Raw genomic sequence first — 27,213 nt, 5'->3', positions numbered from 1 at the left:
CAAACTGGAGCGCCAGGCTGCTTTGGAATTTCCTTAACGTTTGCGTTTAACTAACAGTAAACAACCTAGCATATTATCTACATGGAGTGGAGGTAGAGCGAAAATGTTTTTTTTAAATAGCTAGCACCATCTAAGTATATTGTATTTACGAGAATTTGCTATTGGCAAAATTAGGTAAAGATACCACTATACTCCAGTTAGGGCCACTGAGAGCTATTTGGGTTATCGGGGATGTAAACCGCCCAGGTTAGTACAGAATAGCAAACAATTTTGCAATGTATAGTACATTCAAAACTTTGGGAGGTGCTACATGTGTTTGCACATATTATATGGGACGAATTTTTTTTCGTGACATATCTTGTTTGGTTTGTGTTATTATTATAGGGTGGTAGTAAAGGTTGCATGATGTACACCATGACCTTCTATATAATTTCTTGCTGCTTCACTTTTTTTGTGAACGCTCGGGCGGAGTACAAAACTTTATCGGACGTAAGTCACGATCTTGGCCCCATTCCACTACTAAGTTATGATGAAACACCTCAAAGTTTTTTCAATAATTTTCTTCGTCAAAGTATGCCAGTTCTAATTCGTGTAAATAGTTCTTCTTGGAAAAGCTGGATGTCTCGTTATACGCCAGAGTCTCTAAGTTATCTTATTCGTGACACACATGGAAAGGCCTATCACAGGCCTAAATGGACATCCGGTTGGCCGATACAAGAGCAACAGAAATTTTCGGAGTTTTCGAAGTTTGGCTATGAACGGAAATTGTACTGGGATTCAAACTTACCTTTAAACAGTAGCCTGCTCAAAGATGTGCCATTGCCATATTCCATCCACTGTATGGAAAGTAAAATTTCGTCTATAAATCTTTTATACACATTTAATAATTCGTCGTCAGTGTTTCATCAGGATGGTTCCGAAAACATCTTTATCCAACTTTCTGGCAGCAAAACGTGGCTCTTAGCAAACCATTCATTCAGCAAACAAGCCTATGCAGATGAATTTGATACACAGCCAGGACTTTCACCTATCAATCCACAGAACGTTGATCTAATGAAATTCCCTCTTGCATCTCAACTAGAATTTTATAAAGTAACAACTCAACCAGGCGATTTGTTGTATATACCACAGTACTGGTGGCATCATGTGTCCTCCTACGATCCACCAAACATTGGACTTAACATTTGGATGGACGTGTTTAACTTCGCAGGATTGGAAAACTCAATCAACGTCTCAGAATATGTAGAACAATTTGCAAAATTGAGAAAAGCGTCTCCACCGTTCTTAAATTTCTGCAATCGTAATTTAAAGCAAATTTTTAAGGAAAAATCAACCATAAATCAAATTTCAGGAGACACATATTCTATTTATTTTGGGTCCGATGATGGTAAATTGTATGCACTAAACTCGAATGGCAACATGATTTGGAACTATAAAACAAGCAAAGATGTGGGGTCTACCCCAGTGTTGGGTGTCAAAAGTGAGCAAGTCTACTTTGCTGGAGAAGATTCTTTTGTTTATGCCTTGAACAGACACAGTGGAAAATTGAAGTGGAAATTTATATTGCAAGATGGTGTAGCAGGTGCTCTTAGAATAAGCAAGGATTTTTCAACCCTGTATGTTGCATCATTAGACTGCCATGTTTATGCTTTAAGCTCTCATGGATTACAATTGTGGAAGTCTAAAAAGTTTGACGGGGAAATATGGGCTTCTCCCGCAGTTATTCATTCGGGATTAATTATTTGTGTTATGACGGATACACCGGTCAAAGGAAAGGGTAATGTTGCCAGACTGAATGGCAATTCTGGAGTTGTGGAGTGGGAGTATTCAGCAAATGGACCAATTTTTGCATCTCCAGCAGTAACTAAAAATGAAGATGCAGTTTTTGTGACAAGTTATGACATGTACTTGCACGTTATTAATGTGAAAACAGGAAAGTTGTTATGGAAGTTACATATTGGGGAAAACGTAGATTCTTCACCAGTTTTAACACCAGAGGAAGATGTAGTTTATATGACAACTGTAGCTGGTGTCATTATTTGCATTGATGTTCATTTAAAAAAAATAAAATGGTCTAAACACGTTTTTTCTGCACAATCAGATGTGGTTTCCTCTCCACTCTATGTATCGGCCACTAATGTTTTGTATCAGGCCATAGACAGTTATTTGTATGCACTCAATTCATCAAATGGTATAAGTTTATGGGCATACAAGGCGAAAGGAACATTTATGTCAAGTCCAAGAATGGATAAAAATAGTATTTTGTACATTGGTAATAGTGATACAAATCTGTATGCTTTAAATGGCACAGATGGCAGTGTTGCATGGGTTTTCAAGACAAATGGTCCAGTTGTTGGTAGTGTTGTTATTCCAAAAACTAAACTAGAATCAACAAGCTGTGGGGCTTTATTGTAAAAAAAAATAATTATCCCAATAGACCAATGTCTGAAACTTATCTTAGTGTTCTTGCCGGTACACAATACCCAGTGTTTGTATAGGTGTTGATTTGCAATCAAATGTAGCCATTTTACCTTGAAAGGTAAATTTATCAAAAAACAGTATGTTAGCAACTGGAGGTAACTAAACGTTTTAACTTTAAGTAAATATTGGCCTAATAACTGGAGAAAATGACCTTTGGATGTTTCAATTTAATCTATTTTGCTTGTTTGAGGATGAAGATCAGATTGCAATTTTTTTGTCTACAATATCGGTGATGGATATCAAAATAAATGTAAAGTATCAGATATTCCTTGTTTATAATATACTAGCGCCTACATTGCACTTGCTTTTTTTTAAAGTTGTGGTCGAATGATACTATTCCAATCGACAAATATACAATATATGATGAAAATTTAGCGGGTGTCATATGTTTTGTATTCTGTTGTATATATAGCGACATAAGGTCGGCATTCGTTAGGTTGATACCGAGTTTGCAACCTTGTGGTTAGAGACAAGCTGTAGCCTCATGCAAGCACTTGGTGTACATGTGTTTTTGCCTTATACTGATTATCGTGTTGTCCATCAACATCGCGCTCGAGAATGTTAGGTCAATCCTTATCCTTTGCAGCTACTTTAAGGATTATGTGATAAAGTACTCGGCAACAGTATTGTATTTACTTAAAAGAAAAAACAAACAAAGATTGAAGATAAAATTTAATTTATAAAATAATATACAAACATTGTTTTAGATAGCGATGTTTTGAACATTTTACAAACTTAAGACTGGATATAACATTATAAAGTTTGTAAATTAGATAACTCGGATGTGCTTTAATTTTGGTTTAGTTTTTAACAGATAGATACCGTATGTTTTACTCCAACATCACAAAGCAAAATGTATTACTTGTTATTGTTTGTGACAACTCAAACCTCAATTTTGAACCACATGAAAAATATTCACTTTTTCTAAATTTGTATGCTATCACAGTGATAACTTTAAAATGTTAAACTTTAATTTTGTTCAATATCATAAGCTCAAACTCTTTGAAAGATACCATAAACTTCTTAGGAAGGTTAAGTGCAGAATGACAAAACAAAACAACCTTTAACATTAACAAGCAATTTGTGATGCACTAAAAACAAAAGCATAGTGTTGTTGTTACCATCGCTGAAATTCATAATCAGAATCCTGGGTAAAATACATAAAGAAGCCCAAAATGGTTAAAAATGCAATGATGTTACCTGCCAACACGAATGCACACGCCCCCCAAAGAATCTGCAAATTAAAATAAAACATAATTTATATATATATATATATGTGATTGTTATCAAAACTTGTTACATCTTATTATGTCATTACATTATTTTGAGTAATAAAGTTGTGTTTACTACTCAAGATTGGTCCAGTCAGGGGTGTACTACTTTTTATTTGTATACAAATTAGACCGCAGACCATAATATCTGTATTCAGATTAGACTATGTCCAACAAATCTATTTTTTATTGATACGATTCAACCTAACTTAAGTGCTAGCGAATATCTAATTGTACATTAGTCAGTACTGATAAATGAATGGAATTTATGATACCTAGTTTGGGAATATGCTCGCCCATGTACGTTAAAGTTTAAAAAATGCCAATCCTATAACTACAGGAGTTTCACCTCAAATACTGAAGCAATGGTGAGCTACAATGTATCAAACAGATTTAGTGCTAAACTCTAGATTTGTAAGATAAAACTTGAGAAACTAAATTTGTGAATAAAAGGCTTTTATTTCAATGGGATTTAAAGCAGTATTCTTGTGGAATGCAACAGGCTGCAGGCCACATAGTTTCATGCCGTGGGGAACATGCCAAAGGTTGCACATCTCTGCCTTAAGTTTGTTATTTAGGATTTTGGGACTCACGTAACACTTTATAAACCTACCAGAGTATGGAGTCATGTGCAGTACCAAATTTCGGAACTGAGGGCTGCAAACTCTAAATTGTAAAGGTGGAATAGAATATATGGTTGGATATTTTCCAACCATGTCATGTGGGTAAATGAATTATATGACACACCTATTTGATTTGCTGAATATTAATGTTATTTTAGTTACGTAAAGGGGTGAAAAACAGGTTATAGAGTTTGAGTCGGACACAACCAAACCGCACATTTAGTCTGACTTGGTTTATTTTTAACTATCTCTGCACTGCTGATTCAAACCCATAGGAATTTTATTCCTAACTTAATGTTTTCAGGAGGACATGTAATGTTAAACATCAGGATTGTCTCACTAAATCATTCCGAACACATAGCAACAACAAAGCACCACTTTTTCCTAACAAGCACCCCCCCCCTTTTTTTTTCCTTCTTTGACAAAAAAAACATTGTATAAAATTGTTTAAAAAGCAACTTACAGTTTGACTGTGTGCCAAAACAATTGGAAGGCCAAATGCGGAGATAACAATTCCAGTTGTAAAAAAAATCCCCAGTTCTTTGCATGCAGTACTGGTAGCATCTGCATCCCCAGAAAAGCGCCTTGCAATGAGTATGGGTATCGGTGTAAGGAAGTAGAATGTGAGATTGAACAGAGGCCAGTATATGCTAAACAAAAAGTATCATAAAATTAATTTCACTAAATTTCTATTTTGTCACAAAGAAATCATTAGTTTTTTTAAACCAAACCTGAATGCTTTATATAAACCCTATGCATATACCATAATTAGTATCATTGGTATGTCTCAAGCTTGGTAAACTTTTTTGGAGGCATCGCAAGGAAAAAAGTTTGTCAACCAATTGTGTTAACTGGGATACTACGTCCCAGAATTTGAAGTGGTAATATCTGTGCCAATCCGATACAAAATTAATATAGGACCTTCAGCCATGATTCAGCCAATTTAGCTCAAAACATAAACTTATCAAAAAATAGTAAATAATAGCCCACTTGGCACACAGCTGCAGGACAGATTTTGCGATAAATTTCCATATTGCAGGTGGTAAAATGTGTCCTAGTAATTTAGCATAGTTCAATGCATGAAAACAAGGAAACTGTGCCAATGATTGTGAAATTTCGGATGTCGACACTAAGTGGTTTTGCAGCTGGCGCCCATCAGGAGTTTCAATGTAAGTGTTGGCTTTGATGTCATTAACATTAGTCGGAAAATGGGGGTATCCCCAAGGTAAAAAAACCTTTTACATTTATGAATACCCCCCTGCTTTTGGCCCCCTTGAGCATTAGAAATGGAACCCCGGTTGGCAACCACTGCCCTAGACAAGGGATGCGGAAATTTGGGTTCCTATACTGTTGACATATCTGTAAAGGGACATATTTTTTTAATATTTCAAAAAGTATTTGCAGTAAGTGGTAGATAAGTTCACCCAATATTATAGCAACTTGAAAACAATTCTTACCCAAATTGAGGAAGAACACATGACAGCATAAGAAATGTCAATGCCACTGAGCCAGCCAATGCAAGAAGGACCAATCTGTGAAAGTTACTCACAAAATATAGGTATAAGCCAAATAAAAAAATATATATTTGTATATATATTTTTATTGCAATTCGTCATAGTTTATAAAAAAAAAAACACTTTAAATGGACACTTAGATATCGAACTTGTTAGGTGAAGAAAATTTAATTTGCTCACCCTGTTGAAAAATTGAATTGTTGATTTCCAAGAAGCAGTACATAGAAAATAAGAACAAAAAAAGTTTAATATCTTGGTGTGGTCTACTTTTGTGGGTTCGTAAATTCCTTGATTTCTGTTGCTCGATTTCAAGGGTGTTAGGCATCAAAGCATTACAAACATAAAAGCAAGAGATTACTAATCTTTTCAGGTTTTAACCTTAGGGTCATTCCATTGCTACTGGTACAGTGGTGTCACCATATGTCATAGATTTTTTTTAAATTTTGTATGTAGAATCTCCGTGCAATTCTACGAAAAGTGATACCAATTTTACCGAAATAGGTCAAGTACTTTTTGAGATATCAGCGACTGAAAATTGGCCCTTTTTAGGATTTTTCGTGATCGCTCATGCATAAAATTTAACTACAAATTTTGTTTAACCTATTATGAAGGTGTTTTAAACGGTAACTAAAAAATTCCAATGCATATCAGTTCTTCAAAGTAAGCAGATTCTAAAAAGATATATTGTTGTTTGTTTTTGTATCACTACAGGCCACCAAGTGGCTAGTTTCACACATGACTATTTGTGATCAGTCATGCATGACAAAACTTTAATCGGTTATAGCGAAAAATACTCTACTTCGATTTTTCTGCAACTTAGCTTAAATGAAAGGTAATTTTCTTGGCTTTCTAGCTTCCAAATATGAAGTGGGATATTTGAGTAGAAATGACAAAATTTGATTGCTTTGTAATAGAATGCGAAAAAGCTTTATGCCGCACTATTATAATGTATAATTATAAAATGTGATTGTCTGGTGCTTCCAGGAAGTCAAAAAAACTTGAAATCTGCTGGTACAGCAATGCACACTAGAAGCCAATGCATAGACCAATAATTTCAATCGATGTATGGCAAAAATTGCCAATAATTTTAATGTTTTGCGGCTGAAACACTTTATGCACAATCAGCGCACAATACTACTTTTACTAACAGAGGAGGATTCTATACGATGACAAAGAGAAAGATACTATAAGATGTTAAGTACAAGTGTATATTGGAAAACACCTCATATTCAAGTAACATACTACCAAGAGCTTAAATCTTTCGCAATGTTATTGCCCTTCCTTCAGTTACACAATAAGAACTGCACAGTATGTTCCAAGTAACCCTTATTACTAAGTAATAACTAATAATACATCTAAAGATCTATCACTTATTAAGGTTGAAAATTTTATGGAAATAAACTTGGGTTTGATTATAAATCAGGCCTGAAACTAGCTGCAATTCATACTGCCTCAAGTTACACAAACTTATAAAGATGTGTGAGACCAGTCACACCACTTTTCCAAAATCAGGCTTCCATCGGACTTGGAGATTTGGTATTGTCCTCTTGATGTTAACAAAACATGACATGAAATCTGGCACAAAACATGGTCCAATGGAAAAAATATTGGTCATTCTTGCCTTTGAGGCCAGTAATATGATTAAGCAGGTGTTTTTGGATGCATGCGGTAACAACTTGACATATACAGTAACAACTTGACATATAAGCTTTTACAAATTTTAGATTGCGCAGCAAATTCAAGGTCACAACTTGTCCTTTTTGTCGTATAACTCCTTCATCCAGTGGTTCAAATAGTGGAGTATAGTACCTTTCAAAGTCGGTCCAGACTGAAACCTATCTTGCAAATGGGAAGAAACTTTCATGTCCTTCGGAATCACTTCAAAACTAATAGTTAAAAAAGTTTGGCAACAAAAACACATATTACTGGCCTCAAAAGCAAGACCAATACTTTTTTCCATTTGATCATGTTTTGTGCCACATTGCATGTCATGTTTTGTTAACATTAAGAGGAAAATACCACATCTCCAAGTCTGATGGAAGCCTGATTTAAAAAAGTGGTGTGACTGGTCCCACACATCTTTATAAGTTTTTGTAACTTGAGGCAGTATGAATTGCAGCTAGTTTCAGTCCTGATTTGAAATCACACCGAAGCTTTTCCACCAACTTTCAACCTTAATGAGTGTTAGATCTTTAGATGTATTATTAATTAGTTCTTTGTAATAATGGCTGTTTAGAACATACTGTACAGCTAAAATTGTGTAGCTAAGGGGTCGGGAACCTGAGCTATGTATGGTTCTTTTGGTAAGGCCATATGGCTCTTTTGATGGAAGAATCTTGCTTGCAGATAAATCTAAGCTATCATTTCTCAGCATGATCTGAATAAAATTGCAAGCGGCCACAACCGCTTTCCTAACTCTATATTTTCTTTTAATTACTCATAGTAGCAATTTTTTTCCCTTCTTCTAGCGAATCTCTTTATATTCAAAAGGCCCAATTCTTTTAACCGAACTCCGTAATCAAATTTGTGCAAACCTAACTAATTAAATTTTGGTGCACATTATGTTCTGTCCTATAAATGAGAACAAAATAAATGGCCTTGCACAATTTACTAGTTTTTGCCAGCATATAGCTAGATATTTGTGGCTCTCATGAAAACACAAAAGAATATTTGACTATTATGGCTCCCTTAGTTAAAAAGGTTCCTGCCCCTGGTGTAACTGAATGAGGGACAGTGCTTTGCAATAACATTGCTAAAGATTTAAGCTCTTGGTAGTCTGTTACTTGAATATGAGGTGTCTTCCAATATACATATATACTTGTACTTAACACCGTATAGTATCTTTCTCTTTGTCATTGTATAGAATCCTCCTCTGTGTTAGTATAAGTAGTATTGTGCGCTGACTGTGCATAAAGTTTTCAGTGGCAAAACATTATAATTAATGCAATTTTGCCATACATCGATTAAAATTATTGGTCTATGTATTGGCTTCTAGTGTGCATTGTTGTACCAGCAGATATCTATAAGTGTTTTTGACTTCTTGGAAGCATCAGACAATCACATTTCATAATTATACATTATAATAGTGCGTCATAAAGCTTTTTCGCAATCTATTACAAAGCAATCAAATTTTGTCATTTCTACTCAAATATCCCACTTCATATTTGGCAGCTAGAAAGCCAAGAAAATTACCTTTCATTTAAGCCAAGTTGCAGAAAAATCGAAGTAGAGTATTTTTCGGTATAACTGATCAAAGTTTTGTCATGCATGACTGATTACAAATAGTCATGTGTGAAACTAGCCACTTGGTGGCCTGTAGTGATACAAAAACAAACAACAATATATCTTTTTAGAATCTGCTTACTTTGAAGAACTGATATGCATTGGAATTTTTTAGTTACCGTTTAAAACAGGGATGTCCAACCTGCGGCCCGCCTGATATTTACGTGCGGCCCACCACTAATTCTCACTTTCAGTAACCTTTATTAAAACAGTTGTTTCGAATATCATCAAAACGTGAAGATCGCGCAGTATTTGATGTAGACATAATCTTGTGTTTTTTATAATCGAGTCTAATGTCGCATTTCAACATCCATCGTGCACTTTGTGCACCCATCATTGCTAAGTAAGATGTTTGTTTTTCTGAATGTGTATTTTTCCGGACCGTTTTAAGGAAATATGTCAGCCCAAACACATGAAAACTTAAACGCAACTTATGACGTCACCCCTTTAATTTGAGAGATTTTGCGGCCCATCAAATTTTTTAAAGTGGCAATGCGGCCCATTCTGCTAAAAGGTTGGACATCCCTGGTTTAAAACATCTTCATAATAGGCCAAATAAAATTTGTAGTTAAATTTTACGCATGACCGATCACGAAAAAGCCTAAAAAGGGCCAATTTTGAGTCGCTGATATCTCAAAAAGTACTTGACCAATTTCGGTAAAATTGGTATCACTTTTCATAGAATTGCTCGGAGAATCTACAAATAAAATTAAAAAAAAATCTATGACATATGGTGCCACCACTGTACCAGTAGCAATGGAATGACCCCTTATTAATTCGGATTAGAGATGTTCAACACCCAATTTTTGGACAAAAAGCATTGCGATTTGATCCAATACTAAAATCAATGATGAAATTGAACGGTGATAAGGTATATTTCTAGGATATTAAACAAAATTTCTATAGCGTTTAGAAGTTCAACTTCAACAGTTGTCAATCTACTAAGTTTTGATAAATTTACCTTTTAAAGTAAAAACTGCTGTGATGAATCGGAAGTCAAGGCTGCAATTTCTATATTATTTTTGGCTATGTTCTGACAAAAGTGTCCAAGTTAGTTTTATTAGAACTACGGACGGACAAAACGTGACCAAATGTTTAATTTCGATGTTAATGTTGTTCTAATTTCGGTCTTATGGCTGAAGTCCTTTTGGCCGTCTTAAGATATTTTAAAAGACCGTAAAACCGCAAATTCAGAAGATAAAAGAATGTAAAACGTCAAATTTTCGGCGCGTTAATGGTAAATTGCACATTATTCTCTAAGCAGCCTGCTATAATGCTTTTGTTGTCTATTCTTAATCGTCATATATTTTGTAGATGTGCTGCCAATTTTGTTTACCTGTGTGGGTGTGCCGCAAGTGAAAAAAGGTTGCGGAGCACTGGTCTAGAATCCTACCACATTTACGTATTTACGTCCGGGGGTTGTGAGGTAATTGTTTGGGCTAGGGCACAAGTTAGCGTTTGGATGGGTCAACACCAAGTATGATTATTTTATTTTTTCTCCCATATTTATTGCTTACAATTTCAATTACAACAACTTATTTGTTACTGTAAACATAAGTGGTTACATCTTAGACTAGCGCCAAACAATGTTCTTACCTTTTACCGCCATTGTCGTACGTTCAAAATCTGCTTAGAAGTATTATCTGATTTTAGCGGCTAAAAGTCCCACATATAATCGGACTTCTGTTTGTCTTCGCTTCACCAAAGGGAAGTATGCAGCTCGAAATTCACCGCGTAATATCTCCGGAAGCAAACAAGATATCAATCAGAATTTTTTACACTTTACTCAAAGCAATCAGACTTTATTTTAAATAAAAAAAGTAAATAATAATATTTATAAATATTAATATTCAGTCATATTAGACCTTAAAATTGAAATGTGCACCAAGTGCCTTAGATAGGGCAACGACATATAAAGAGATGTTTCTATGTCGTTGGATAGGGTGATACAAAGTCTCTATAGAAATCACAAGTTGCGCAGCTAACTCTCTCTTCGTTAGGGTAACACTAATTTACGGAATGATGAATGGTCGGAACGCTCACTAATTTACGGAATTGTCGGAATGGAATGAATAGGGCCGAAACTAATTTGATGAATGGTCAGAACGGAATGAACTGTCTGAATGGAATGAATGACGCTGTAGGAGCAGAATGAACTGTCGGAATAGGTTTTACCAAAGTCTTATAGAAATCACAAGTTGCGCAGCTAACTCGCTCTTAGTTATAGCGACATGCACGCCATCTTGTTTCCCAAATAACAATAGACGCTTATGGCAGAAAAGCAAAAAATCGCAATTTATTAACGATTTTGCCGAATAAAAAACATTTGGATGAATGGCAATAATTAATACTAGTCAAACTAAACATTTTAGATCAGAAAAAATTAAATTTGCTTAAAAATGGCCGAAATATACTCGTTATTAGCGTGTCATGTCAGGATCATACTTAGTCGTCCACAATACTTTAGTTAACTATGCAAACTAAAATATCAGTAACTAATGTAAAGTGTAATGAAAATAAAGAAAATGTTTGATTGTTACTATTGGTTGAACAAGCATTTAAATTTTAAAGTAACTTTCCCACTTTATAGCCTGCATTAGGGATACATAATACGTTAAAAAAACACTACTGTTGTCCATTGGAATAGACTCTTAATTATTGGTTTGTTAATAGATAAGAGCTCTGTGTATGTTGAAAGCAAACTTTTATTTCCTATCTTTTTACAGCGGGATTGTAAAATCAATGGATTTACAACAAAAAAAAATTTGTCTAAAAATGAAACAATTTTGAAAACTGAATTTATGGACGACATAGGTCTGAAGCAGCGTAGTTTAATTGCAAGTCTCATTAAACTAATTTGCCTCGACCAATCAACCACACTATTACTTCAAGGTATTTGCTGTAGTCTGATTACAAATCCACACAGATTTTGTTGGCTGGTGTTGAGCTGGCCAGCCAGAAGCCGGCAAGCAACACAACCGCTTACTGTATTCACTAGACAAGACTGGTTATATTGATATAAGCTTTCGCATATATAAGTTGAAAGTTTTCCAAGAGGAAAGGCAACACCAAAAAGCGGAAATGATTTATAACTCGGAGCCTTTTTGGCAGCCGGGAACTTTAACAATAACGCGTTCACACAAGTGAAATACTTTTATCTGTTACGGAAGTATGTGTCACGATATAACATTTATCATGTGTGAAACAGCCGAATGCTTTGTTCTCAGAATGACAGCGAGTGTTTGGTAAAAGGCGTGAAAAAGTGACAAATCATAAATCGTAACATATTTGATAAATACACAATACAATAAATTCCAAATTCACTAATTATTACTTGTGACGCTACATACACTCCAACACAAAAGGAATTGCCGTCGTGAATGTAACACGGCGGCTGCTTTTCGCAATATACCCGAAAGGTTTCTATTTTTTTTAACAAAATTCACTTTTGTTAGAAAGTGCTTCATACGATTTGAGCGAAATGAACATGAACAAGGCAATGAGTCACGAGTTGTAGCTTTTAGCAACACGTTCAACAACAAGTTGTTTTCTTCTATCGATAAGTCGGTCAAACTAGGGCGTCCAAACGTAGTCACCAAAACGGCCGATGCCAGACCTATGGCCCCCGATCGTCCCATACCCTCCTGGCTGGGCACTATTTAGGCCCTTTTTTCGATGAACTTTGGCCTTATTCCGATGTATTTAGGCCTTATTCCGATGAATTTAGGCCTTATTCCGATGAATTTAAGATTTATTTTGATGAATTTAGGCCGTATTCCGAAGAATTTAGGCTTATTCAGACGAATTTAGGCCTTCTTTCAGTTTTTGGTCTTGATGGTTTTTTGAGTATTGCGTTGACACTCAGTCAGTTGCTGCTCGAAACGGTTTGCTAACAATGTTATTTGTCTTCGTTACGGCAGTTAATACAGTGACAAAAGCTAAACAAAAAAGTTCAAACTTTTTGCCCCCCCCCAAAATTTTCGGCTGGCTACGCCACTGGCAGGGTTATGCACCTTTTTTGCCTAGGATCGCCAGAAAAGTGTTGAACAGATTGGTATGGCTTTTCAACCCTGATTTGAGTTCAGGCTAAGTCATTTAGCAGCGGTCTAGAATCCTACCACAACGAACATTATTTGGGTTAGGGTGTGGTGCGGTTTAGCGTTTGAGTTTGGGTAGCTTAATCAGCAATATTGTTAATTAATAAGAATAATACTTAATACACCATCAACCCAACACTAACCAACAGCCTGATCCAAATATTGTGCTTTGTTTAAATAATTGATTAAACGCTGTGGTAGGAATCTAGACCAAAATCCTAGGGCCTACGGTACCACAAATAAAAGAGTCAAACAGTGTTCCCTCTAAGAAAATTTTCTACTGCGCAAATATTTCTTGAAGTGCGCAAGAATATTTTAAGGCTGCGTTGGCAGGGGCTCGCGGCAGATCAATGTTTTTTGTATTGGGGGCGAGGAGTGAAACTTTTAAAGATGACGTCACAAAGCGTGACGATATGAAACAAGGATATGGAAAACAATGCGATCGCGCGAAAAAAAACCTAATATTTGGGTTAAATTGACAAAATGTTTCATTTTACAAACATAATTTGTGATGTTTTTTTTTCGCTCATTTGCATTTATCTAGATGATTTTGTCACTTTGTGAAGGCGCCCTTATTGACCCCACAGCTGTATCTGCACCTAAATCGTGTAAAAACTGGAATTGTGTTAATAAATTTACTTCCTGGAAATAAATTTCTGTTTCATGCTCCCGAATTATTGTCAAACACTCCACTGCTATGTTCGGTCTCTCGATTTTCCTTAGTAGACATTTAATTCTACGTGAGATAAAAAAACATACACAGCATGGAAGATAAAACCGATTTGACAAAGTAATTAATTACGTCACAATCGTCAATGCGAATTTGAGTTATTGCTTTTAGCTACAAACATCAATGAAAAAATAGTGAAAAATCGATCGCCAGCAATTATTCAGGGATAAGTTATTAATATTCGTTCAAAAATTTATAAACGTCGAAAATTTCAAATTGGGATAAAAAGCAAAAGTCCGATAACTCGAAAAATAACCAAGATTTTTGGTCAAATTTCTTCGGTGGTACTAAATACCGATTGGCACCGAATGGATCCACATGGGATGGAATGCCAACCAAACTAAACGTCTGTTTTACTCCTAAATCTGATTTAATTTTACGCTGAAGCATATCATGTCGCATGAGAGTATTTTAAAACGTATGAGGCCTAAGGAGGGTTGCAATGAACATTACACCGAATGGAACCCAATGAAACCCAAAATAACCCATTGTAACTCGTAGAAAAATCACTAAATACCGAATGGAACCCAAAAGATTCCAATAGGATCTAATGTAGCTTGTTGGACACGATGTAACTCGTAGGAGAATTACTAAATACCGAATGGTACCGAATGGTATCGAATGGTACCGAATGGAACCCATTGGAACCCAATTGAAACCCAATAGAACTCACATAAGAATCACTGAATACCGAGTGGTACCGAATGGAACCGAATGTAACCCAATTAAACTCGTAGGATTATCAGTAAAAACCGAATGGTGCTGTGGGTGTTGACCACATTAAAGAATATTTATTGCAAACGAAGAAACGACAAACAGTATACTTACAGGTACTTACGATATACGTACAATAATTACCTCCAAAATAAATATATGCCAGACGAACCTATTTTAAATATACTATGTCTGGTAGCAACAGCATAGTTAATAATTACCTCTGTAACGTACGCAATCTGACTCCAGAAGTGAACAGTGAGACTGCTAATTTTTGGGTTAAATGCCAGCGCTTAAGTACAGCATTCCAGCTGGCAGTAACTAAATTTATGACAACACGATACAAAAATACAGGGAATTCTAAACAATTTACGAAACACGAGTATAGAAATATGTTGACAGTTTAAAGAATATACACAGCAGGCTGGCGAGACGACGACACAATTCACCAGACTGTTCTGATTGAATGGCCAGGAAGTGACCCAATTATAGTTCCAAAGTCCAAACTGCTACAGTACCAAATGGAACCGAATGGAACCGAATGAAACCGAATGGAACCGAAAGGAATCGAATTTAACCCAATAGAACTCATAGGAGAATCACTGAATACCGCATGGTACCGAATGGTACTTCGAATGGAACCGAATGGAACCCATTTGAACCCATTTGAACCCAATGGAACCCAATAGAACTCATAGAAGAATCACTGAATACCGAATGGTACCGAATGGAACCCAATGGAACCCAATGGAATCCAATTGAACTCGTAGGATTATCACTAAATACCGAATGGCACCGAATGGTACCGAATGGTGCCGAATGGAACCCAATGGAACTCATAGGAGAATCACTAAATACCGAATGGTGCCGAATGGAACCCAATGGAACTCATAGGAGAATCACTAAATACCGAATGGTGCCGAATGGAACCCAATTGAACTCGTAGGATTATCACTAAACACCGAATGGAACCGTATGGAACCCAATGAAACCCAATGTAACTCATAGGTGAATCACTAAATACCGAATGGAACCCAATGGAACCCAATGGAACTCATAGGAGAATCACTAAACACCGAATGGTGCCGAATGGAACCCAATGGAACCCAATGAAACCCAATGTAACTCATAGGTGAATCACTAAATACCGAATGGTACCGAATGGAACCCAATAGAACTCGTAGGAGAATCACTAAATACCGAATGGTACCTAATGGAACCCAATGGAACCCAATTGAACCCAATGTAACTCGTAGGAGAATCACTAAATACCGAATGGTACCTAATGGAACTCAATGAAACCCAATTGAACCCAATGTAACTCGTAGGATTATCACTAAATACCGAATGGAACCGAATGGAACCCTATAAAACCCAATTGAACCCAATAGACAGAGACGCCGGAGAGGGGGGCGCGGGGTGGCAAGCGCCCCTCCTGCCCTTTGCTGGGGGGCGAGGGGGTGGTGGGGGGTGCAAAAGTGACTTTTAGGCGAGACGTTGTATTTATTTCCAAAAAAATGTCTTTTTTGAGGATTTGTCCTCTTTTCTAAAGAAAACTGAATGGTCCTCCGAGGACGCTCAAAAATGTCCAAATGTCCTCTTTTTTCGCATTTCGAGTTACTTACTTATACTTTAACAAGACTTTTAGGCGAGACGTTGTATTTATTTCCAAAAATATACTGGAGCCATGAAACATGCTAAATTGCTGGTTTAAAACAGGTTTTCCAACTAATTGACCTATCAGCCCTACCTTCTTAATTGTTATGGCAAACATTGCGCCAGAAAAATGACAACAGAACCTCACTTCTCAAAAGGCCCATTGATAAAGCAAAGTTATGAGTTTTGTAGGCCAAGCATATCCTATACCATCTGTGTTACTGTATGGTAGGCTATGTTCTTAGTTCTTACAGAAGCTTGTCTAGTTAGTTTATAACAGCGGTTCTTAACCGGGGGCGCCAAGCAATTCTTAGGGGGCGTGAGCTCTAAGTTACATTTTATGCAATAATTCTATGGTTTCGTTTGGGTTGTACACCACTCCTACAGCGCTGTATAAACTATTTTTTGCCAACTTTAATATTGAAACTGCCAAAAATTTGTACTTTATACGCTTGTTAACTTTTTTGCCACAAAGTCCCTTTGAGTGCGATTGCATGTTTTCATATCATCGAAGGTATAACGGCCATATTGGTTTTCTTTCGTTGGACGTCAAATACTGCTACCATACGGCTCGTATGCTAACATACTTTGATTAAACACCAGGAAACCTACACGGATATCGTACAACAAGCCTTCCCAGCAATGTTGTGATGGCGATTGAGGCCAAAGCCTAATGACTTCTTGCAATCGGTTTAACCACGCAATACTTGGCAGAGTTGGCGAAATATTGCGTTCATTGCAGCAGTTTAACAGAAAGCATTTGGTTTTTCAATGAAAATTTTCTTACGTTTGCGTAGTTTAGCACCGGGATTACGTATTTTCTCAAATATCACGCTATCAAGCAAGTCTAAACAAATTGCCGTATCTAAAGTTTTACGTTTGAAAGTTATTGTCAATAGACAAATGTCAAGGGTTTTCGTTATTTAAAAGATGTATGACATGCTTAGCCAAGTGCTGTGTGCTATAGTCGGTGGTTTAGTCGTACCATTTCAAAAACATCACACTACATTGGTTGCATGTTAACTCGAAAGAACGGGCCTCTTTACGAAAAGGATAAAACGTTTTTACACATTTATAAAGCAATAACCTGCGTGGAGTACATTGCCTTGGTAAAAAAGTTTCATGTGGCAAAGTTTATACTTTAATATTTAATAGCTTTTTGCAGTTTGTTTAACCACGTAAAAGATAGTCTAAGTTCGCAAAATGTTGCGTTTATTGCAGCGTTTTCCTTAACATTTTTTATTAGGCATTAGGACACTTACACAGACAACTTACAACAACCCTAACCGAGTATAAACTACGCAACATTTGAGTTCGATAAATATCGCGTTTATTGCAGTGGTTTAAACACTAAGCAAATTTACTTTTCAAACGGGATTTTTTCGTTGAATGCAGTATGGTATCAACCGCGATTACTTATTTTCTTGAATTTCGCGCGATTTGAACAAAAGAAAAAAAAATTTTGCACAATTTGCTGCTACAACTTTACGTTTGTTATTGATTTTCGATCGATATAAGTCACATGTTTTCGTTACGTAAAATATGCGAGACGTGTTTAGCCAAGGTTGTGTGTTACGTATCTCAATTAAAAAAAACACACACACATAACGTTGCAATTTGGTTTGATTTTAAATACTCAATTTTTTTTAAATCATCAGTAATAACATGCAGCTTCAGCAAGCTTATATACAATGCTGGTAACACGTGAATTAGTAATTAAATGGTCACAGCGCATTCGCGCCTTTCCTTTAGTGACCTATTTCAGGCACAAAACTGCTTTTTAGGTTATACGTTAATTTTTCATCTTTAAATTGTTTTAACCAAATGAAAGACGTGCTGGGAAACTACGGAGACAAATAATTAGATCTTTATAGGTATGCCGATAAGTCACATAATTAATCACGCCATTCCGCTTTCACATAAATGCCGTTTTCACACAGGCTGTGGGATGTTACTCTGATTGTGGGGAAGCATTAGGTTAACCGATTTTAGACACACGATATGACATGTTTGCATTATTTATGCCTCTTACGAAGATCTTACGCTATCCGTAACATTAATTTCGGGTTTTATGCTGATTACCTAATTTACATAATTATAATTATGGGCTTCCATAATTATGGGCTATAGCATGAGGCTATCAGTTGCAACGTAATGTAAGAGCCACAGTATGATGGATTGTTTCGTTTTGTTTAACCAGACAAAATTCAGGTAGACTTCGTACATTATAATGGTATTTAACCTGGGCAACCCCGGGTATTTCGTCTAGTAAACGATAAAACTCATCCACCGTTCGAACTATTTTTTATCTATATTTTATATACGATAACAGGCCAACGGGGGACTTAAACTTTTGTGCGCGAATCGATAATGTTTTTACAATATTGCCGTTGTATTGTGTGTCGTTACTCGTCACATATTTTGAAACACGATAACGCAATGTTTAATTTTTGCGCTTGATATTTTTATTTGCACTCAACATCACAGCCTTACAACTGTGAAGTAAATACCCTCACAACATGTTTGTCAAAATCAGCTCGTGCACGACCAATTTGTTGTGTGCCCAATGCGAAAAGCCTCCTGAATTTACCGTTTAGCGCCATTTTAACCAATTAAACTCAATTTGTTTCGCACTTCGCGCGACCGACAACAATCTTTACTATTTTCAAGTTTTCTCAGTAATGATTAATTGAAAACGCTGAATTGCTTTTCACAGGTGGGGTAGGGGGCGCGCAAGTCCATAGCATACCTGTGGTTTTCAGCAGATGCTTTAATTTTTCTTTATTATTCTTTAAGTATAGACAACCATAAAGCGAAAAAAGCTATGAATTATAATTCCGAAGAGGAATTAAAACTCTGTTTACTGATGAGCTACGCCAGAAGTATCCTTGTTTCAGAAAGGGACGTATTAATTTCGAAGCTGAATGCATTACTTGTGGTTATGGCACGATTTTCTCAAACGTAACAATTCTACTTTGTTTTACTTGCAGGCAAAAAAATGTTCTCTTTTTGGGTGTTGAAAATATGGTAGCCCTATTATTAGTTGGATCACTTTCGAGCATCTTGACGGTTGTATATACTTTCAATGATATTTCGTGTAAACAATTTTACGATCTCGTTAAAAACGATCACACCTTATTGGCAAAAGTTAAGAGAACCGCAAAGTATTCATGGACTGAATCGGAAAATAAAATTGATTTGCTGTTTTTGTAACTTTTGCCTGCAACTTCCATAAAAAAAATATGTAAAATAAAAGCAAAAAAATGTTCTCTTTTTGGAAGCCTTACTATAATTAATGTTAAAAACACCAAGTCTTTAATTGAAAAACTGCTAGTAGAACTCTGTGTATTGTAAATACCGGCCAGAAGTCTATTAAAAGTGAGTTATAACTGAATGGTCTTCAGATTGTAGTTTTTCTAACAATTTGTTTTTAGGAGGGTTGTCTGCAGATTCTTTATTACTTCTCACGGGAATTGTTGCTTAAATGTTGCTAATCAATTATATATATATCTTACGACGTGATTTTATTTGCTTATTTGCGCACGAGTTCGCTGTGGCGAACAGCAGGTGTTTTTTAGATAAATTGTTTTACTACTTAACATTATGACGTAATTTTGTGACGTCATCTAGCATTTAACATGCAATATTGTTAATTTTTGCCTAACGTCACAGTGCACGTGACCGTTGTCCACGGACGTGTGACCTAGCACCGAACTGTGCGCTTTCAACGTTTCGCATTCATTCTATTTTATACGTATTATAGACTACCGGATTGAATCCCCGCTTTACCTTACCGTGTATTTCTGAGATTTGTGAATATACTCAACAAGCAATATCTTAGTGAAGTGACTTTGTCACAGTACAAGAAGTGGTTAAGGTCAGGTATTTTAGCGGCCTGCTCCTTTGGAGTGGGATACAAAGACGTGTGAGCGCCTTAGGCAGCCGTCGGCTTTCGTCTTTAGAGCCAGTGCCTTCTTACCCCTAACTATACACCTAAATTCGCTAAACGTCAAGCCATTGTTTTAATGGCCCCTAAACGAAAATCGTAGATCCGCCCCATTATGTTTCAAAAAGTGGCCCGCGATTTTTCTAATTGGCTTTAGCTTAAGGATGTTTAGCTATCTCCAGTTGCTAACCTACTTTTTTTGAAACGATTATAACTTTCAAATTATAATCGCTGCGTTGAACCGCAAATAATGGAAGAAATTATGGTATTAATTTGATATCGGGTCGGCACCGATGTAGCTCTAGTATGAGAACATTATACCGATACTACCACTTGACATCGGGTATCGTGCTATCGGCACTGATACGACATTACCAGACATCCCTAGTAGTAGAAACATAATTGATATCCGAAGAACGGAGAAATATAATGCCATATGAACAACCACCCCCGTGTTTGGGTTACGTATCAGCGGCTATGATTTCCATATTAGCCTACCCTTTTATGACGCAAGATGCGCCAAATCAGCCTGTAGCCTATACATGCCTAAAATTAGTGGCGTTTGCAAATTTCGTTTTTATTTTGTTAATTTGCTGGTATAGCAGAATGTGATTTACGTCACAAACAACTTGTAAGAAATTACCCCGAGCATGTCCGAACAAACTTTGAGTGCCTTTCGGTTAAGTCATTTTTGGCTCGTGTCCGATTTATTTAAAGTAACCATAATGCCACCATCGACAGAGAATTGGCCTATTCAATGAAGCAAAATTTATACTCATATGTGTATTTACAAAAAAATATACATATATGTGTTTTTACAAGTAATAGACAATAAAAAAGTGAGAGCCATCCCCGGTATCCCCTACTCGTTTTATACAGAAGAATGATAGTGCGGTGTTGAGCTTTAAACGATTTAAAAAAAAATTTCGAGCTAATAATTTTCAGTACCCAGTCGTACATATAAAAAATGAATAGGTTCATACAAAAGTCAATACAAAATTTGTAATTTTAGTTATTTGCGGATAATTAAAAAATACCTAAACTGTGGACAATAGCCCAGTAGCGAAACGCGAGACCATTCGGCATTTGTAGTGGGCCATCGAGATATTTGCAATTATAGCAACTAGATTGTTTTTTTTAATTTTATCTGCGTTAAAGCAAAATAGTTTCGTCCTTTGTGCCAATCTTGTTTGTTGAAGTATAGCCTATGGGTTTAACGAAAACTTTTCAGACTAAAACGTCATTGTTTACTCTGAAAGCAACAAAGAAAATTTTGGGTAATTCGCATTATCCAGTTAAGGATTTTATTAAACACTTTTCCTGTGATGGATGACGCCGTGTATAGACTTGTAGTTAGAACAATGGTTTTCCATCTTTTTGTTGTCACGACACCCCAGTCTCATTGTTTATAAGTGTAATGTGTATTACATGAAGGTTTTAGAATAATAATGATTTGTATATAAATTCTACAGATATAAAATCGTAGCCTAAGTAAATATTAATATCATAGGTACTGAAGTTGAGGGCACCCCTGGCCTCCATCATATACCATTTGGCAAAATGTACACATTTCTAGATAGATTGTTTTTCTTTGAATTGTGTAGGTCGAAAAATCATATTGTTACATGAAGTTTTAAGTGTCGCAAAACGGGTCTTTGGAAGCCGAAAGGCCATCGTCCTTATTTGTACTCTAGACAAGGCACTAGACTGCATGGGGCTATGATTCGGATATTGATTAAAATGAAGATCAATCTTGACGACATAATCACAACTGATTCACTGAAGCAATTGTGTTGAACACAATTGTTAGACCGGGAGTTGTTCTTGCTTCTTCTAATGCTAATTTTTTATTTTTTTTTGTTTTAGTTTTTTATCTTGTCAATTTTTTATTTGAAAAACAATACACCACGACACCCAGACCGTACGGACAAAAACGAATTAAAGAATTAAAGAATAACGAATTAAAGAGATGAAATACACTAACACCTCGACAGTACGCCACGAAATTCACTTTTCAAATCCAGCCTGTTGGTGGGGATATTTAATTCCAATTTAAAACTGAACCGAAGGTAAAAAGGATTATTTGTTTGTTGTTAGAACCAATGCATTTTACGAGAAATTGCCTACAATGTAGGCGTAAATCTCAGATAGGCAAGTTCGCTATATGCCTGTCTGGTTGATATATCGTATTTGGACGATGGACTGAAGGGCGAACAAAAAAAGGTTTATGTCAGACGGTAGGTCACGAACTTTTTTATAAAAAAAATGGGCCACGGATTAAAAAAAAGTTAGGAGCCAGTTGCAGTATGGCAAAATGCTGGCGACTTGGCGACCATTGGCATACTTTTGCATTGCTTGTGTCTCTGTTTTCAACCAAATCTAATCGGCCGAAAGGCACTATGGATACTATGACATGTTGTACTGTGACTGTGTGACAGTGTTGTAATGACTTAAGTCATTGACTTGACTTAAGTGCACTTAAATCACTGTTTTCAAATGACTTGACTTGACTTAAGTCTTTTGACCAAAAAGTCATTATGTCAAATAACTTGAAATTATATTAAGTGTTTTTCATTAAAATTTATTTTAAGTTTTGCACATTAAACACGTTGCTGTATATTGCGTTTGTGTTAGGTATTTAGTTAAATTGTTGCTTATGATCGGACGATTTGACCAATTTCAATAGTTTAACAATTTACTTTCATGTCAATGACATGACTTGAAATTGACTTGCTCTCATAATGACTTGACTGGGACTTGACTTGTTATTTTCGCAAAAGACTTGACTTGGACTTAAGTTATTTTTCAAATGACTTGACTGGGACTTAACTTAATTCAAAATGACTTGTTTAAAACACTGCTGTGTGACTCCTAATAACCTTGACAAACCACTTCTATTAAATTGAATTATAAATATCGTTATTTAGAGCCAACAATCCTCGCAATTACTTTACTTCAACCTATTTCATATTGTTGAGGGCTACAAAAAATATGCAGTCCACCCGATTTTTTCTTGCGAAAACTCTGAGCAACTAAAATGCGTTGTAGTTGGCGTATTCAACTTAAACGCTACACATTCGAAATGTGCATAAATCAAACCTATCTACACCATCTCAAAAATTTTCTCGATGGATTTGAATTTTATGTTGTGTACATTGGAGGCGAAAAGTCGCCTCCTGTGCTGAATTAACGCTGATCAATTTTCCCACGTCAGACCGCAATAAACGATTAGCAAACATGGATTTTAAACGCACATGACTTGGGATAATTTGACGTATTTAACAATAGTTTGATTGTCGTTTTAGCCTGACAACCAGTGTCATTTTTACAAAAACGATCAGCGCGATAGCCGGCCTTATTTGATGAAGGCAAGATATCATCGATCAGCGTCATTAGAGCATTTGCTTGGATTAGAATAACCTGCAAATGACATGTCGTTCATTGCTGACGGGATTTAGTTTTATTAATAACGTAGATCTCGTGACTGGCAATGTTTGACAAAGACTATCGTTTATCCTGGAAACGTTTTTTGTCCTTTTAAGCATAAATACGGGTTATGTTTGTTCACACACACACCACAACATTGATCGGGAAAGAATCGTTGAGTGATGAACTTCTAGATCCTGAGCAACAAACTTTGGGTAATGACATAGTAAGGAGTCATTTTTCTTCGCAGTTTTATCTACCCTTTAGTCCTAATTCTACACCATTGGGGCCATTCTAACCGAAGTTACGCTAATCACGTGATGCGTGAAAAGCAGACTGGCGGCCACCCAAGATGGCATGTACAAAAAGTAACCAAAGACTACAATTTATTAGCTAAAGATACGATTGCTTATTTAAAAAGCAAATTTATTTCAGGTATACCCCTTAGAATGATGAATTCCTATCAAAATTTAAATAAATATTTCAGTTAAAATGCTAGTAACCTTAACATATTGCTATTAAAATTATCTCTAATCAAAAACAACACATATGTCGGAAAACCAAAACATATACAATAACGCATTTTTTCAAATACAACCTACTTATGCTCTATATAACAGTATAAGTATATTGTTTGATAAATCAAGAATAACCAATCACAAACGTGAAGACTTAAAATACTTGGATGTATTGGGAACATAAAACATGTATCGAAATAAGCTAATATAAATTTAATTTTACACTATTGTTTATAAACGTGCGTTTATTTGTTTTAAATTCTTCTAGGGCAAGTTTTGGAACTTCGTTTCCACACGATCGAAAACGTTATTTCGCACAAACCCTTTGTTATCATTAAACAAAAGTTTTATTTAGCATTCATTTATTTGCTGTGTGATTGAAAGAGATACATCAGTGGTTCTTAAACTGGGTGGCCTTGGGGGGCGTGTGAGGTTCACAAGGGGGGCGCAAGAAATTGACAAACTCTGAATGAAATATGGCTAAACATTAAGGCGAAGTCATATATAGGCTACCTGCTCCTAACCTCGAATTAAACATTTGGTATCCAAAAACAGTTATATATCCTTCGCCTTAATGCAACGCTCGGCAAACTGTGGGCCGCAGAACCACTTTTAGTGGGCCGCGAGTTACTTTTTAATAATTTAGTATTATCATGTAGTTGTGGGCCGCGTGATAGCCGTACGTTCATTGCACTTTATTTCAAAAGTTCGTGTGGCCTAGAATTTTTATATGTTTCAGTGTGGTTCAGACCCACGTGCCAAATGTGGTCCTGAGAGCCTATAGAACTAGAATTTGTCCAACTTTATGTTAGCGCAAAATTTTTCGCGCTTGGCGCGTATATTCTTTGTTTTAACTAGCACGTTTTACATTATGGCATGGCGGTGCTTTGGGCATCAAATATCCTCAATCCGTTACTTTTTTGAAGTTGTTTTACGTAGTGGGCCTTCAATAGCACTGAAAAGAGTACTTTGGGCAGCGACAAAAAAGTTTGCCGACCACTGCATTACTGCAACTTACCTGGAAATAAGTTGCTGTTCTGCCTTATGTTTTTTTATTTTGAAACAAGGTCGGCCGTGAGTTTTGTTAAAATTGTAAAAGGGGGGCGTGCCTCAAAAAGTTTAAGAACCACTGAGATACATGAACGAGCATGTGAAAATAAGAAGTTTTACGACCAACGTCGTATCAGCGTTAAGTATCGCTACTATCGTGGCAGCGGGTGGTCTTTGTTGTTTTTTTAGCAAAGGCAGCTTCACGTTGCGTCTTTCACACTATAGCACGTATTTGATAATTGCTAAGTGGTGCGAAGAACCCGTACAATTAACTTGCTTCCGAGCTAGAAAATCGTCCAATACTCATACCAAAAACTTCTTCATACTAAAAAATGGCTGTTACGTTTTCATACTGTCGTTAAGTAAGCCCGGATTTACTAAGCACAAATTACGGTTTACTTTCGAATACGATTATACTCGAGAAATTACCTCTTTCTAACGTCACTCGCTTTACGGATGATAATGAGTGTCAGATAATGAGTGTCAAAGTTAGCTAGAGACTAAAGTCTGACAGCACAGCCCAGGCGATTCCAAGTTCCTTCATAGGTACAGTGAACAACTGTTGGCAGGTCGTTTTTCATGCATAGGGCTAAACCCCTGGTGGGCTCACTTAATGTCAAGACAAAATATGAGATTTTAATGTTCGCAGAAATCAGGCTGTTGTATGCTTTCGCAAAGGTATACAGCTTTGGCGTGTGTTTGTCAGAAGATTCGACCCTAACAACTTTATCTTTGGCGCCCGCAACCGATTACGGAATAAAGCAATAACAACGTAGAAGCAGTAACTTGATACGAAAACTGTTTTGCCGTCAGACTGATAGCCAGGATTGCGATATGAGGATGCCCTAAGATCGTAAAAAGACGGTTTACGACTGATGCGAGACACGAGGCGTAAGCTTGGTGGCCGGCAGACTGGGGTTCGCCAGGTAATCGCTTCAACTGCCTCGAGTTACTTTCGAACCTGTGTAAACAACCCATGGGTCTATTATTGAACTCCTATGCGCTTCAGATTTTTAGTTGGTTTTGGTGGGTGGCCTGCACGCACGTATTGCCGCTCCCTTCAGGAAGATCTGTGGCAATAGATCGCGCCCGTTAAGCTGCTGTCGATAGGCTGTTTACCCTGCGCGTTGGAGCCACGTAAATCAAGAGGTTAACCAAACCAGCGGGTTGGTGCGCTGACTTGACAGGCATGCTAATTACCGCCGCTTGGCCTTTCTGTCAACCTAGTTTAAACCGTTAACGACCTGGGTGGCCGCGCGTGGGTCAAGCGATGATTTACCCAAGGCCCAAGTCTCGTTAACCCAGCCACTTTGGGGGCGTTCAATTGCTAATCGATATGTGGACAATTCTGTCGCTGTGACTGCTATTTGTGTGGCAACATTAACGATGTGCGTAAAGTTTCGAGTCTAATTTTAATAGACATTTATAGATCGACACGATTTGATCTTCTTTTTTGTTTTATTTTGTTCAATCAACTCTAATACAATTTCATTTGCTTCAGTAATAATATAAATTCAACGCGAAAAATCAAGCTGAAATAAAACCTTATTGTATTCCAGAAAAATAAGTCGTTCGAATTTACAATTTTCTCTCAACGATACAACATTGGATTGCCTAGCTGGTTTTTCAAATGCGTTGAGTCTGCAAACAGCGTACATGAAACGCACTATGGGCCTGTCCGATGCGGCAACCTTAACACGCTCTTGTCGTCAGCTTTCAAGGAAGCGTGATTTACAGTTGGATCGGAGAATCATCGCCTATATCACCAGCGGTCATGCGTGACTTGATATAAGACTTCAAGGTCGGGTCACGCGAAAGCGAAGGATGCTCTCGAAATTTCACGTCCACGAACGGACCATTTCCACAGGACTCCATGCTTTGCTTCTCGCCATGTGTATCATCCAT

The 27,213-nt window shown here is 36.6% G+C and overlaps 2 protein-coding genes across 2 annotated transcripts; one reads left to right on the top strand and one right to left on the bottom strand.

Moving 5' to 3' along the window:
- Positions 1 to 396: 396 nt before the first annotated feature.
- LOC146164163 (uncharacterized) lies at positions 397 to 3,673 on the top strand. The gene has a single exon (XM_083383121.1). The coding sequence runs from the start codon at positions 403 to 405 to the stop codon at positions 2,413 to 2,415; it is 2,013 nt and encodes a 670-aa protein (XP_083239247.1). The 5' UTR covers positions 397 to 402; the 3' UTR covers positions 2,416 to 3,673.
- LOC146164162 (leptin receptor gene-related protein-like) lies at positions 3,088 to 27,213 on the bottom strand. Its single transcript, XM_083380679.1, has 4 exons — positions 27,044 to 27,213; positions 5,833 to 5,907; positions 4,839 to 5,025; positions 3,088 to 3,715 (listed from the first exon to the last, which is right to left on the bottom strand). The coding sequence occupies exons 1-4, from the start codon at positions 27,211 to 27,213 to the stop codon at positions 3,599 to 3,601; spliced, it is 549 nt and encodes a 182-aa protein (XP_083236805.1). The 3' UTR covers positions 3,088 to 3,598.

Source organism: Ascidiella aspersa, chromosome 2 (assembly GCF_963924565.1).
Source record: "Ascidiella aspersa chromosome 2, kaAscAspe10.2, whole genome shotgun sequence".
NCBI classification, from domain to species: domain Eukaryota; kingdom Metazoa; phylum Chordata; class Ascidiacea; order Phlebobranchia; family Ascidiidae; genus Ascidiella; species Ascidiella aspersa.
This window is presented reverse-complemented; position numbering and strand designations above follow the sequence as displayed.

Bases quoted from the DNA above. Each gene is read 5' to 3' on its own strand.
- LOC146164162 (XM_083380679.1), bottom strand. From the start codon at position 27,213: ATGGATGATACACATGGCGAGAAGCAAAGCATGGAGTCCTGTGGAAAT. The intron at 5,026-5,832 runs GTAAGAATTGTT...CTTTTTGTTTAG, and splicing joins TGTGTTCTTCCTCAATTTGG to CATATACTGGCCTCTGTTCA. The intron at 3,716-4,838 runs GTAAGTTGCTTT...TTTAATTTGCAG, and splicing joins TTTTGGCACACAGTCAAACT to ATTCTTTGGGGGGCGTGTGC.
- LOC146164163 (XM_083383121.1), top strand. From the start codon at position 403: ATGATGTACACCATGACCTTCTATATAATTTCTTGCTGCTTCACTTTT.